Below are 14,372 nucleotides of genomic sequence, written 5' to 3' on the forward strand. Positions count from 1 at the left end.
CTGACAAAGTTAAGCTTGAAGTAATGAAATCTGCATTGCTTCAAATGAGTAGTCGTACTGGAGATAGTGCACAAACATAATACAGGAAGATCCAATGCAAAGTGGAGTCTGTCGTCAGCTGTATGGTCTTGTCACTGCTCGTGATATATGTTGTTGTTTTCTAATGCCAGGTGTTTGACAAAGTCATTTGACCTCTTGCACTCCAATATTTTTCAAAGATATTGTCATGGTTAGCCACCGACACACAGATTTTGAGATGTTCTGAATTAATTTCTTGATTTGAGTTGCACAATGTACAGTTAGGAGACTGATATATTCCAATTCTATGCAGATGCTTGGCCAAACAGTCATGGACTGTTGCCAATCTAAATGCAGCTACAGACGATTTGCGTGGTAAATCGGGAATCAACTGTGGATTATGATGCAGAGTGTTCCATTTTTTCCCTTGAGATTGTGTTATCAAATTTTGTTTGTTGAAGTCTAAGTATGTAGATTTAATCAATCTTTTCACAGAGGAATACGTAGATTTAGTAACAGGACTGTAAGTAGCAGTGCTGCCCTTCTTTGCTAAAGCATCCGCATTCTCATTTCCCAGGATTCCACAATGGGATGGTATCCATTGGAATACAATTCTTTTATTGAGTGTTATTAGTTGAGAGAGCATTTTATTTATTTCTGCTATTTGAGATGGTGTGTGTCTAGAGACTATTGATAGAATAGCTGCTTTGGAGTCTGACAATATAACTGCATTCCTAAATTTATTGATGTGGCATAGATTCCTGAGACATTCACTTATTGCAATGATTTCACCATCAAAACTTGTTGTTCCATATCCAAGAGATCTATAAAGTGAGAAGAGACAGCACATAACACCTGCACCGGCACCTTGTTCTCTGGAGATCAAGGATCCGTCAGTGTATAAATGAAGCCAGTTTTGTGGAGGGTACCTAATATTAATTGTCTCTAAAGACAATTGTTTCAGTATTTCAGTGTTTACTTCTGATTTCATATATATATATAATATTCTATTAAATTAGGAAATAATAAATTAATAACTACTGAATAAATTAAGCATGATATTAGGCCTACTTACCAAATTTAAATGTATTGCTCAAAGCAACCACTTTCTGCTTCCAAATATTTCTTGCACCTTCAGATAAAGAACTGCACTAGTTGCTGAAAATGGCTTCCACATTTAACTCCTTGTAAGCTAGTTTGAATAATATTAAAGGGAAATAAATGTTCTGGGACCGGGGATCGAACTCGAGATCTTTGGCTAAGCACACCAATGCTCTACCACTGAGCTATCCAGGAATGATACACAATTTCGATCCAATTCTTCCCTTTTGTCCACATACCTCAAGTGGGTTTGATGATAATCACCAACAGCTCACATAGAGTACATACTATACTGTATGACTTTTTTAGTTGTGATTTCCTTCTTTTATCATGACATGAGCGTTGATAATTAAGCATAAGTCAGGTTATTGATTTGCTAAGTTTTATAATAAATTGTACTGATATAATTCTCAATTTTCCCAAAAAAAAAAAAATTCCCCTTAAAAATTTTTTTACTTTACTGATTTTGCTAAGTTCATTCAAAACTACACAGTATAAAATATAATAAAATAATGGGTACATATGCCGGTTTTTCCCTCATTAAGTACTTTCTAAGTTAGTTTTATAATTTTACTCATACACAGTAACTAGAAATTTTTTTGTAAATATTTCTCTTATATTAAGCAATTATTTTAACTTAATGATTTTGCTGAATTTTATAGTTGTACCGATATTAAAACTCGCCTCTTATTCTGATCAGTACATGAATTAATAATTGATAGCCTATTTAAATAGCTACTATTTACACATTTACATATTTTTGCATTACACAATCACTCGAAAACTGTACATACGCAATTCAAAACAGATCAGGATTTAAAAATGAAGTTTATTTGGAAATTAACTACACGAAATAGTTTCCTCAGACAAACCTAGATCACATCCAATACAACGTAATGCAATGTAGAACATCGCACTTGCTATGAGTATGGGAATGAAGATTGGTTAATGGTGTCATTCTTTTTCTATCTTCTCCCATAGTACAGTGCGTTTGTAGCTCGGCCAGATCATTTTGCAGCGGCCTTGGACTCGGTAAAGATTGGCGCACCTAGAGTTGGATCTATCGTGAGGGAAAGACGTCTGTGCGCATGTTGTGAGTAAAATGGTGTTGTCTCGTGGTGATAGTCTATTAATAATGGTTGAGTACACTTTAGAACAACGTACACTGCGGAACGGTCCAGCCAAGCTATGAACGCACTGAATTAGTAAGTTGCACCTTATATTTTGCTTTAGCAAAGAAGGGCAGCACTGCTACTTACAGACCTGTTACTAAATCTACGTATTACTCTGTGAAAAGATTTATTAAATCTACATACTTAGACTTCAACAAACAAAACTTGATAACACAATCTCAAGGGGAAAAAATGGAACTCTCTGCATCAAAATCCACAGTTAATTCCCGATTTACCACGAAAATCGTCTGTAGCTGCATTTAGATTGGCAACAGGCCATGATTGTTTGGCCAGATACCTGCATAGAATTGGAATATATCAGTCCCCTAACTGCCCATTGTGCAACTCAAACCAAGAAATGGATTCGGAACACCTCAAAATCTGTGCTTCAGTGGCTGGCCATGATAATATCTTTGAAAAATATTGGAGTGCAAGAGGTCAAATGACTATTGTCAAACGCCTGGCATTAGAAAATAACAACAACAACTTTAGAACAACGTATGCCGTGGAACGGTCCAGCCAAGCTACGAACGCAATGTATTAGTAAGTTGCACCTTATATTTTTCAGATACTCCTCGTTCACAGTGGCTAGAAAACCTAGTGGTCCAGGCAGGCCAGTTAAGAACAACCCTCATCAAGTTGTTTATAATGTTGCTAACTTTTTGAAAGAAAAAAAAGGAGAGTTTAAATTGAAATATAACATTATTGTGTCAAGTGAAGCTACAGGGCTTCAAACAGCTTGATAAAGGAAATTTTGAAGGAAGGGGCCGCATCTTTGTCTACCATCAGCCAGATCAAATTTTAACACCGAAGGGGAAGTCGAAAGAAAGAAGTAGGGCCTAAGTTAAAACTGATGACTTTATTGAAGAGATGGTTAGAAGGAAAATACAGGAACATTGTACAGTTAAGATTGTGCCAACTGTAGAAAAACTTAATAATTCTGATTTGAAAAAATAGTGGGAGTTCAGGATGCAGTAGGGAGTATATAAGGAAACTCATCCTATGATTAAGCTTTAAGTAGAAAAAAAGTGCGTCTAGAGAGTAACTTATAATTGGAAAACCACAGAGTTCCTCCTAGTGTGTTAAGTATCTTGGAGCAATTCGTAGGTACTGTCAATAGAAAAATAAATATTGTGCTGGAATCTTGTTTTAAAAATTGAAACTTATTAGCAATCTGTTGGTCCAATTGACACTCTTATTATAAGCCCTGGGAATAGCTCAGGAAACTACGCCACTAACAGATTCAGAATTTGACTCACAGATTCAGACTAGAGTGACTCCTCCCACTATGGTTATCTACTACAAACACAAATAACGCAGACATCACTTGTAACTGATAATGTATATGAAGTAATGAAATAAAAGTCCATGTTGAGTCTTTCGTACACTACTTTTAACACCGGAATATAAATACTTGATTAAATGGCGATCTTACTCGTGTTAAATGTGTAAGCATGTACGGCTTACAGCTGTTTCGGTGCTTCTTCACAACATCCTCAGAGCCTACACTCCCTACTGCATTCTGAACTCCCACTATTTTTTCAAATCAGAATTAAGTTTTTCTACAGTTGGCACAATCTTAACTGTACAATGTTCCTATATTTTCCTTCTAACCATCTCCTCAATAAAGTCATCAGTTTTAACTTAGGCCTAGTTATTTCTTTCGAACTTTCTTTCATCTCGAACTTCGCTGCACAACAGGCAGCTAAGTTCGAGATGACGCCGAGATCTAGTAAGCTCTGAGGATGTTGTGAAGAAGCACAGAAACAGCTGTAAGCCACACATGCTTACACAATTAACACGAGTAAGATCGCTTTTAATCAATTATTGAAATAAAAGTGTACAAGAAGCTTTTGTTGAACACAATTGTCCTGCTTTTATTAGCTACAAGCAAATTACTTGTAAGTTTTTCACAACAGCCTGAAAGTAAGAGAGTGATGGAGACTCTCCATTCAACCAGAAAACAGTGGCGTAGCTATCTGTGTCTCTGTAGTTATCTGTATTATAATATCTCAATCATATTTAGTAGGAAAGTCTGTGTACTGTTACTGGCAAGTCATTTTTTACTTCAGATAAGAGAACATTTGCTTCACTTCAGTATAAACTGGCAAATTATTTCTACTTGTCAACAAGAACCCAATTATGCCTAGTTGTAACCAGGCAACATTTTCTGGAACTGCTCTGAAATCTGTGAGTACTATTGTTAGTGTATTTAAAAAAAAATCAAACCCTGCCTGTTTTTATCACCAGGTAATCTGTTATGTTTCGCAGGGGACTGATTGTCATTGCAGTTGGCTTAGGTTACTGCGCAGCTTAAAAACGACACTTTATTATTCCACATTTTTGTGACTTGTGTATAAACATTTCCTCTGTGTATGAGGAGCTGGATGTGTAGGAAGTTGAACTTAAAATGAGGTAGGCAAAACAGGGACTAGTTTATTTTAAGTTAAGATAATACAGTGTATAAAGAAAGTTTGTAGTTTTGTGAGCTCACTCCATGTTGATGTCAAGTTATTTTATATGAAGATAATACAGTGTATAAAGAAAGAGAGTGGGTGGTTTTGTAAGCTCACTCCATGTCGACATCAGGGGGCTCGCCAAACTTTAGGATGATGACCAGGGTATTTGGCGACGTGGAGTCGGCCACCATGACCTGCGCCCCATCCACCAGACCCAACTCGCTCAATGTCTTCTTAAGGTTGGGACGTGTTTGCTCCTCGATGCTGGTCACTGTCTGCATGTACAGCGTGCGGTGTTTGCCGTTGACGGTGGCAGTGAGACCTGGGCTCTTCATCTGAAAGTGAGGACTCTCACACAGGATGGCTATCAGGTCTTGCAGCTTGGCATCTGGTCCCGGCACATCCACGGTCTTGGGCACCTGACTACAGGCCAGACAGTCAACCCGGCGTTCTGCTTGGTACGTATATGTGTACACGCCGTCCACGTCGTTGAGCACCATGTAATTGTCGAGTGGCATGCAGCAGCTAGTGGCCAGCTTGAACACTTCGGTAGCGCAGGCTGCTGCCACCACGGCATTGGTGGAGGCCACCGCAGGGATGATGTTTTTGACCACGCCCTGCACTAAGCGGTATGTGGTACCTTGGATCCCAAACTGAGCCGCCCTTTCCATAGCCTTCTCGTAGATCCAGTTGATGTGCTGCGGATCGTCGCCGTCAATCGGCGAGTCCCACGGATTCTCCTTCGGCCATTGGATAACCTTAACGTACTCGATGCAGTGCTCGGGCAGGCGCGGTGTGTTTGCGATCGTGCACAGGGGAAACGTCACTTGGGGTGGAAAGAGATCCAACGTACATTCTATGCAAGCCGTAATTCCCGGTAATATAACGCGAGCATTTCCCTTGAACCCCTCGGTTCCACCATCTATCATTGGTATTAGACTAGACTGGTCCAGCACTCCATCGTCGTATGACAACAGTGATAACAACATACCGTTGATCCACCGGCGTGCCACGATTGAATCTAGGCCGCACACCACAAGATGGAAACTGCTGTAAAATGTGGCGTCGAAATCTTGAATCTTACAAAAATGCGGTGTCACATAACAACCTGGTATTCTTGAGTTAATGAACTTAGCTGCAACTTCAGCTTTTGATTGACCAATGTCTTTTCTTCTGAAGAGAAATTGCCTATTGAGGTTAGATAATTCAATTGTGTCCATATCAATTACATGAATGTCTTTGAATCCCATAAGCGCTAAATCTTTTAGAAGCTCACATCCTAAACCTCCAGCACCAATAACCAAGATCTTACATGATCCCATCAAGAAGCTCAAGTTTTCTGGCGACGGTTCGAAGTCAGGATGACAAAATGGACCGGATCTTTCCAACACCTTACGAAGATGACACCATCTACGTTGTAAATTATCTGGACCGTCTGTGGAACCCATCTTGTCCATCTCTTATAATTATTCTGATGTCCTACTTATACTATTCTGCACCTCTGTCAAAATACAGCTGCAAACCAAATTGCAACAGAATGAAGTACTTTCGTTTTTGTGTTCGATAACTTTGACAATAATAAGTGGTGCCTCTGTCGGCATTCGTATGAAACTATATACAAAATAATTGAATATCGAAATTTGGAAAATCTCGATCAGTCCGCTCGACGATCTCGACTTGTCATCATTGCGAATCGTCGTAGTGTGAGGAGTGTCGAATGACGAAGTGAATGACGGCAGTTGGTAATATGTGACGAGTTATCATGGACGCTCTAAAGTTGTTTGTGTTTTTATTATTAATTTTAAGAATTCGTACCGCCAATGCAGGTAGGTTGTTTGTTTACAATAGCCCTACTTATGGTGATTGGTGATTTATCCGTAGATTCGAAAGTAATGACTATTTGAAAAACTTGAATGACTCATGAGCCCAGCCCAATTCAATATGGCGTGATTATAAACAACGTCTTTCCGTTAAATAATTCTTTGAAACCAAGTTATACGAAAGCCCAAAATATTAGTATTCAGTTTTCAGTAGTCTTCAGCGAGTTGCATGTGGAAGGTAACGTTTGTTGGCTTATGTACCATGCAAATTTTCGGTATTTTAAGGTTAACTACTGGAATGTATATATGGGACCTGCAGAATAGTAGCCTAAACATGTGCCTATATTATTTTATTTCTTTATGTGACATTAGTTCCTTGGGAAATACTTCCGGTTAACTGTACTACAGGAGAGAACTTTTTTTTCTTTTCTCTATCTTAGGCTTCCACTTTGCAGAGAGGTTCAAGACCAATTCCTAGTGTTGCGTCCTCAATGTCACCATATTTTGTACATAACACTGAAAGATTGAAGTGCAGAATTCGTGGTGTTGGGGTGTTGCAATATAAATACAGCATGGTTGTCTGTTCGAGCTCGCTACGCACCACACACGTTAGTCCCTAACGTCTGATTTGTGTTGCGTTATTTCACGATGAAATGAAACTGCGAGATGGTATAACTTTGCAAATATACTGTACATATGCCTGTAAAAATTAATGAGCGCATTTTCATAGGGTAGAGGATCGGCGACATTAGTTTTGGTTTGTTCATGCTTTTGATATGCCTTGCATTTAGCCTACGCCTTTTGGTAGATAGCTACACAAATGCATTTACCCCGGACCGAAGAAAGGAGTAGACCTACTTTCCCACGTAGTGCAACATAATTCTGGTATCATTGGGTTATGTGATGATTTCGTGTGAAAATGTGTGCGAAAATCATCGTTCATCGGTCGAGTAGGGCCTAGGGTCTATATAAGAACCGAAGGTGTATGACGCGGGTTGGGTGGATTTATAGCTGCCACAGTGATCGCTTCTCAGCTGGTGACCCAACCAATTCTTTTTCCTCTTTCTGATCAGTTTCAGCATCATTCTTTCTTCACCCATGCTTTCCAACACAGCTTCATTTCTTATTCTGCCTGTCCACTTCACATGTTCCATTCTTCTCCATATCCACATTTCACATTTTTCTATTTGCTTCTCTTCACTTCGTAATGTCCATGTTTCTGCCTCATACAATGCCAGACTCCATACAAAGCATTTCACTAGTCTCTTCCTTAGTTCTTTTTGCAGAGGTCCGCAGAAGATGCTCCTTTTTCTATTAAAAGCTTCCTTGGCCATTGCTATCCTCCTTTTGACTTCCTGGCAGCAGCTCATGTTACTGCTTACAGTACACCCAAGTATTTGAAGCTGTCCACTTGCTCTACTACCTCATTTAGGATTCGCAAGTTTATCTTCTGTATTTTTCTTCCTATGACCGTGGTCTTTATCTTATTTGCATTTATCTTCATCCCATACAGCTGTCATTTAGCTCCAGTAGCATATCCCTTAGTATCATCTCTTCTACTAACAACGCCATATCAGCAGCAAATCTTATGCACTTTATTCTTCTTCCTCCCACTATCACTCCTTCCATGTTCTGAAAACAGTTCTTTACTAAATCCTCCAAGTAGATGTTGAACAGGGTGGGTGATAAAGGGCATCCTTGACGTACTCCTCTCCCTATTTCACTTCCTTCTGGTATTTATTCTCCTATTCTGACTTTGATTCGTTGTTTCACATAAAGATTATATTTCCAATCCATACCTGTTTTCTTCAGGATGTCCATCAGTTAATTCCAATCCACTCTGTCAAAGACCTTTTGTAAGTCCACAAATACTACATACACTTCTTTATTCTTCTCTAGGAATTTTAAGGTTATTTTCAATTGTTATGTTTTTTTTTCTCACGTATATTATTGTGATTAGCAAGATCGAAAGTTAACTCAAATAGGCTATATCATTTTTGCTCGAAAGTACAGTAATTATGGAAACAAATAAAAAAAGTCAACTAATAAAGATGAGTATTTTCTCTGGACGAAAAAAGTTGTATGCCTACTTCTCCTTGCATAAAAAGTCAGGGAATGAAAGGCAAATACCTGTTTTTTTATATATTGCTTTGGATTCAGCATTCTTACCTGAAAAAGAAAGACCGAAAGAGTCCAGATTTTGGAAACGAGCCTAAATGTTAAATCACTTAAATATGGAGGTCAGTTAGCCTATTTAAAATATAGCGTACTTAAACGATTTAATCATGTATGGAAAACTAAGAGGTAAAATGTAGACATAGCTTTGATAATACAGGGAGATTACATTGTTCTGAACTGCTTCAAAATTATATTCATTCATTCATTCATATGCGTCCTGTAAGTGAGGTTCTAGATGATATGTACATCTGTTATCACGCAGTACATCTCACTTGACGATGTGTGTCAGAGGAAGAACAATAATAATTGTATGCATCTGAAGTCTGACTAGTTTAACATGTAGCTAGTCGGCGAAGTATGCAATGGAGGGGGAAAGGAACTGGCCACCCTAACCCATTATCTCTTGGCCTAGTTCCCTCATAAGTGGTGCCATGATCGCATATATGATCACCCACTGCAGTCTCCTGGGTTGGTTTCCAGTTTGTGGTGCACAATGGGCCATTTGTACCTAAGTACTTTAGTAGCAGTCTTTATCCTTACCAAAGAAGATAATTAATAAAACACATTATACACTCGAACTTCTTTCTACGATTGCTTTTGTTAACATATTTTAGTCATAACGACATAAAATAAATCATAGTCTTAAAACATTTTGAATTCCATAAAAAATTCAGACTCCACATAATTTTTAGGCACCATAGTGACCTGCTGTCTGGGATTTGTCTACTGCTGTACTTAGTAGATGATACCTTACTATGTCACAAAATTGGAGCAACCGTGTTCGCAGAATAAACAAAGATCATTTTCCATATCAACCAAGATTTGGAAAGGCCGAGGCTGTGTTGGAAAGATCAGCAACATTTTATCATCAATGGAAATTGCCTTAATGCCCCAAACCTAAATTCATTGTTGTTCATGGTTATATTTTTATTAAATAAGTGGAGTTTAATTTTAGTCTAGGCACTTTTTATAAATATGTAGATATACATTGATGGATGTAATTAATTACGCCTGTAGTCAAAGAATTATATTACATATATAACAGAAATGTGAGGGAAGCCATTACATGGAAGTCATATGGTGATAATAAATATGAATATTATGTACCTAAATACACTTATATCGGATGTTCATTAGAGATCAGGTTTGCGACACAACATGCAGGATGCATGATCATATCTTCTGCATGCTGTTAGTTGTCCATCATGACTATTCATAGTGACAAAGTTTTTACTGACTTAATTTATCCAAGAAAGTATTGAAATTATTCTCCTTCCTTTTATATACATTTTTAACATCTGCTAAAGAGGAAGTTTACCATCATTCATTGCAGGTTATGTCATGAGGCTATTCTCTGTAGCATATTGTTTTTCAAGTCGCCTGACAGTAAGTCGTGTGAGTTTCTTGTGTATACTCTTTCCTTCAGTAGAAATAGTAGTCACAGGGTGTAAGGTTAGGGGTTTGTGGAGACCACACATTATTGGTAATTGCTCTATTGTCAATCAATCATGAATTGTCTGCAAAGAAATATTATAACAATATAACAGACGTATCAATAATATAACAATATAACCAATAACAAATAAACTAAAAGCAACATTGCATTGTAAATTAAACAATACAAACAGCAGTGGAAAGAACCCCTAGATAGGATGCGTGACAATAGACTGCCCTTTAAAGTATACAGATATAAAATTCAAGTGGAAAATTTATCAGAAAACCAGCAAAGAGGTGGCAAGATTAATAACATATCTGCTTCAAGATGGAGGAAATAGAGTACCCAATCCTTGATTAGAAAGAAAAAGAAGAAGCCTTTTTGTTTTTTACAGAGAAGCCAGCTGCACATGTTATAAATTATTCTAATTAAGTTGACTTTGGAAGCCGTCATCATAGGAAAGGGGTAAGAAGCTGGACTCGTAATCCAAGGCTGTGCTCGGATGTGGATTCAAATCCCACTTGATCTGATGCTAATTCATAATGCAGAGGTTGATACTGATTTAAGTAACTGATTTAATAAAAGTTGTCTTTTCTCTAGCAAAGGTACTGTAACCAAATGTCCATGTTAGTAAACTTTCTACTTTATTTAATGCTAATTTACGTAAATAAATGTGAGACAACTTCACAGCTCCAGTTCCCATGTTATGTAGGTAGGTTTATTGTATCACTCACCTTTTGACTGTAACAAGAGAATGAATAGAACCCAAATGAGTCAACTTCTTTCAGTAGAAGTGCAGTGGTTGTGTGTTTTAGATCAGGAAGGAATTTGAAAAACTTGGATGAAGACAACTTTTCTGACAAATTATTAAGTATTGTCTTTGTTATTGCATTAAGATTTAATTAAAAAGTGTGAGCGATTAGCATAGTACTGTTTATTTAATTCATAACATATAATAACACCGTCTACTGTGCTGCAAGTATAGAATAATCGTCAGATGGTATTATTAATTGTATATGTGTTGCTTTATTTTAGATGATTATGAGTGTAATGAAGAGTTATTGAAAAGCGCAGCTCTGTCAGCCACATCGTCACTGCCAGACAGAGGACCAAATAACGCCAGATTGTATGGTATGATTACAATAGCTTATATTCTCTGAGGGGTGCGGTCATTGCTGGTTCCTACAATTATTTCCTTACATTTTTTGCCCTCCTTGTTTCCTTGGTCTGTGGTCCAGTTCCTGACTTAAGGATGTCATTGAAATTACTACTGTGGTCTCCTACCTTATATTCCTGCAGCAGTTATAGTAGTATAGATATATTAATTTAAGTGTTAAGTATCTGATGCAGAGTATGTTGGAAATTGAAGTATGGAATGATCTTCATGCATTAGAAGACATGGTCCATCCCAAACCTCACGACTGCACTGTCTCTGTTTGTCCTCAGGTTGTTACAATTTGTAGTGGATCATTGTCTATAGAGAGGTTTTGGATGGACACCAGTCAGCTGTTGTAGTTTGATCAGTCTGAATTTTCGAGAATGAGTGGCAGAGGCAGTAGCATTCGCTGGGCCTTCAATTTTGGGGCATGGAACCCAACAGAGTCGCAGGTCCAGTGGGCCGCATCCTGCATTCAAGATGAAGAGAGAGCTCGGATTGCACGCTTTGTGTATAAGAAAGACGCGAAAGCTTCACTTGTGGGACGTCTGCTTATGAGGAAGTTTGTGAGCGAGTGTTGCGGCCATCCCTATGCCGAGATTCGATTTGGTAGGGACGAGAGGGGCAAGCCACATTTGATTGGTGGCGAGGGGACAGTGAGCTTCAATGTGTCACACCAAGGCAGCTATGCAGTGCTTGCTGGGGAGTGCGGCCCAGGCCAGAGTGTTGGGGTTGATGTGATGAAGCTGGAGTACAGTGGCGGCAAGAGCGTGTCCGACTTTTTCCGGATCATGACCCGACACTTCTCGCCTCTGGAGTGGGATGTTATTCGAGGGGACTGGCTGACCACGGACCAGGAACGCGTGTCTATGTTCTGCCGGCACTGGTGTCTCAAGGAGAGCTATGTGAAGGGGATGGGTACCGGTATCACTGTTGATCTGCAGCGAATTAGCTTCCAGGTGAAGACTCACGAGCTGCGTGTGGGCACTGTTGTGACAGACACAGAACTGGAAGTGCACGGCCGACGCCTGGCAGACTGGGTCTTTGAGGAGAGCCTGCTAGACCAGGATCACTGTGTAGCAGTGGCCCTGAGCCCTAGACGTGACAACCATGCTTCAAACATGTTCAAGTGCCTAGACTTCACAGAGCTAATGAATGGCAGTCAGCCCCTGCTACCTTCTGATTCAGGATTTAGCAGTAACTTCATGCAAAAGGAGGAACGACCGGTGAAATGAATATTGGTTATTTGTTCGACTTATGCTTCTTTTAATATAACCCACAAGGAAAGTCTTCCAAAGTAGCAAGAATCTATTGTAATACTATTATACTTTTTTTTTAATTGGGTTATTTTACGACGCTGTATCACCATCTAGGTTATTTAGCGTCTAAATGAAATGAAGGTGATAATGCCGGTGAAATGAATCCAGGGTCCAGCACCGAATGTTACCCAACATTTGCTCGTATTGGGTTGAGGGAAAACCCGGGAACAAACCTCAACCAGGTAACTTGCCCCAACCAGGATTCGAACCCAGGCCACCTGGTTTCGCGGCCAGACGCGCTGACCGTTACTCCACAGGTGTGGACACTATTATACTACTTTGACATGGGAATCCTATTATGAAATCAAAGCTTTAGTCGTCCTTATTGTTGTACATTCTGCTCTCATAGTTGGCAGGAATCAAGAATATATGCCGGACCCTTTGGTTGCATGGTGTGGCACTGAAGCAATAAGAGACATGATCATCACAGCAGTATAGATAGAAAAAACTGGTTTCTGAAGAGTGTCCATAGAATAAAATGCAAGGCATGAAGTGCTTTTCAAATGGGGATGCAGGAGTTTGTGTGCTGGTTGAATTTACAATTGTACAAGATACGTGATATTTCTGTTATATGTGTGGGTTCTTGTATGTAACAACAGAGCATGCATGAAGGTCATTCCATACAAATCAAACTGTGACATCTGAAGCATTTGTTGTGATTATACGAGTGTCACATGCATTCATGCTTTGAACCTTATGATCCAGTACGAGGTGGAGGAATTTGTGTACATCTGTCATGTAAAATGAGAGTTAAATGTTTATGGTATGGATAATTTTCGAAATTATACTAGACACAAGAAAACTATGAGCATGTGTTTGTAGAATCATATTTCGCAATTGAGCATTGTAACTGATGGTGACAGTTGAGCTAAAGACAACTTGATAATGGTTTCTTTCTGAACATTAACCAACATTTCTCTAAAATGTTAACTTCACATATTTCAGGATCTATTTCACTGACACTGCATTTACAATTAACTGACAACTTCATGTACTTCTGTGCATCTCCTTTATTGGAATGATGTTTTCTGTAAATTTCAAGAACTAAAACTTTCTAATTGTAAAATCACGGGGTTCAGTCAGTCACTTTCATAATCACTAGCTCTTTCTCATGACAACATTGAAAGAATAAAGGTACGGTCACACATCGCTACTTTTGTACTGCAGCCAAAAGTAGCGTGCTGCACGCTACTTTTCGTGCTGCACAACCCGAGTGCTGCAAAAGTTGCAACTGGAGGTTGCGAGTCTGTTCACACACAAGGCGCTACTTTTGCAGCCGCAGTCATGCTGCAGGTTTCCATCTCTGTGTTGACTTCTCAATATACATTTTGTGGTTATTTTCGCATTATTAATAAACTCATCTGAAAGCTTACTTATCTATTATTTGCTTTTCTGTCGTATCTAGTATTCAGAAATTGACATTATTTTTACTATAAAGCTTTTAAAAACGCTTATATACTTAAATGATAACCAACAGTATATTCACGTAATCAATGTTGGCAACCCTCCTGTTTGGAACAACGCTATGGAAAATAAAAAAAAAATGAATTATATCGTCAGCAATTATGTTCAGACTGTGTTGTGTATTTAATAACTGTTACAAATAATTTATTTTCATCACATTTAACATTAAAATATATCCAAACAATAAAAGTATCATTGGCACATTTGGGTGGTAAAACTGGTTGCAACCGCAGCAAAAGTTTCAACAAAA

At 38.6% G+C, this 14,372-nt stretch overlaps 2 protein-coding genes across 5 annotated transcripts in view; one reads left to right on the forward strand and one right to left on the reverse strand.

The window, feature by feature from the left end:
• Window positions 1-4,702: 4,702 nt before the first annotated feature.
• Window positions 4,703-6,391, reverse strand: Uba3 (Ubiquitin-like activating enzyme 3). Its single transcript, XM_069831496.1, has one exon. The coding sequence runs from the start codon at window positions 6,205-6,207 to the stop codon at window positions 4,861-4,863; it is 1,347 nt and encodes a 448-aa protein (XP_069687597.1). The 5' UTR covers window positions 6,208-6,391; the 3' UTR covers window positions 4,703-4,860.
• A 17-nt stretch (window positions 6,392-6,408) lies between these two features.
• The window catches only part of Nrx-IV (neurexin-4), a 63,190-nt gene continuing 55,226 nt past the window's right edge, over window positions 6,409-14,372 (forward strand). For 2 of the 4 annotated variants that reach the window (XM_069831494.1, XM_069831493.1), the window contains exons 1-2: window positions 6,409-6,576; window positions 11,219-11,314. In XM_069831494.1, coding sequence (XP_069687595.1) covers window positions 6,513-6,576; window positions 11,219-11,314 — 160 coding nt within the window. In that variant the 5' untranslated portion in view covers window positions 6,409-6,512. The remainder of the gene's footprint in view (window positions 6,577-11,218; window positions 11,315-14,372) is intronic. The other 2 variants (XR_011333202.1, XM_069831492.1) reach the window with 1 other exon arrangement.

The sequence above is a fragment of the Periplaneta americana genome, chromosome 7 (assembly GCF_040183065.1).
Source record: "Periplaneta americana isolate PAMFEO1 chromosome 7, P.americana_PAMFEO1_priV1, whole genome shotgun sequence".
In the NCBI taxonomy this organism is placed as follows: Eukaryota; Metazoa; Arthropoda; class Insecta; order Blattodea; family Blattidae; genus Periplaneta; species Periplaneta americana.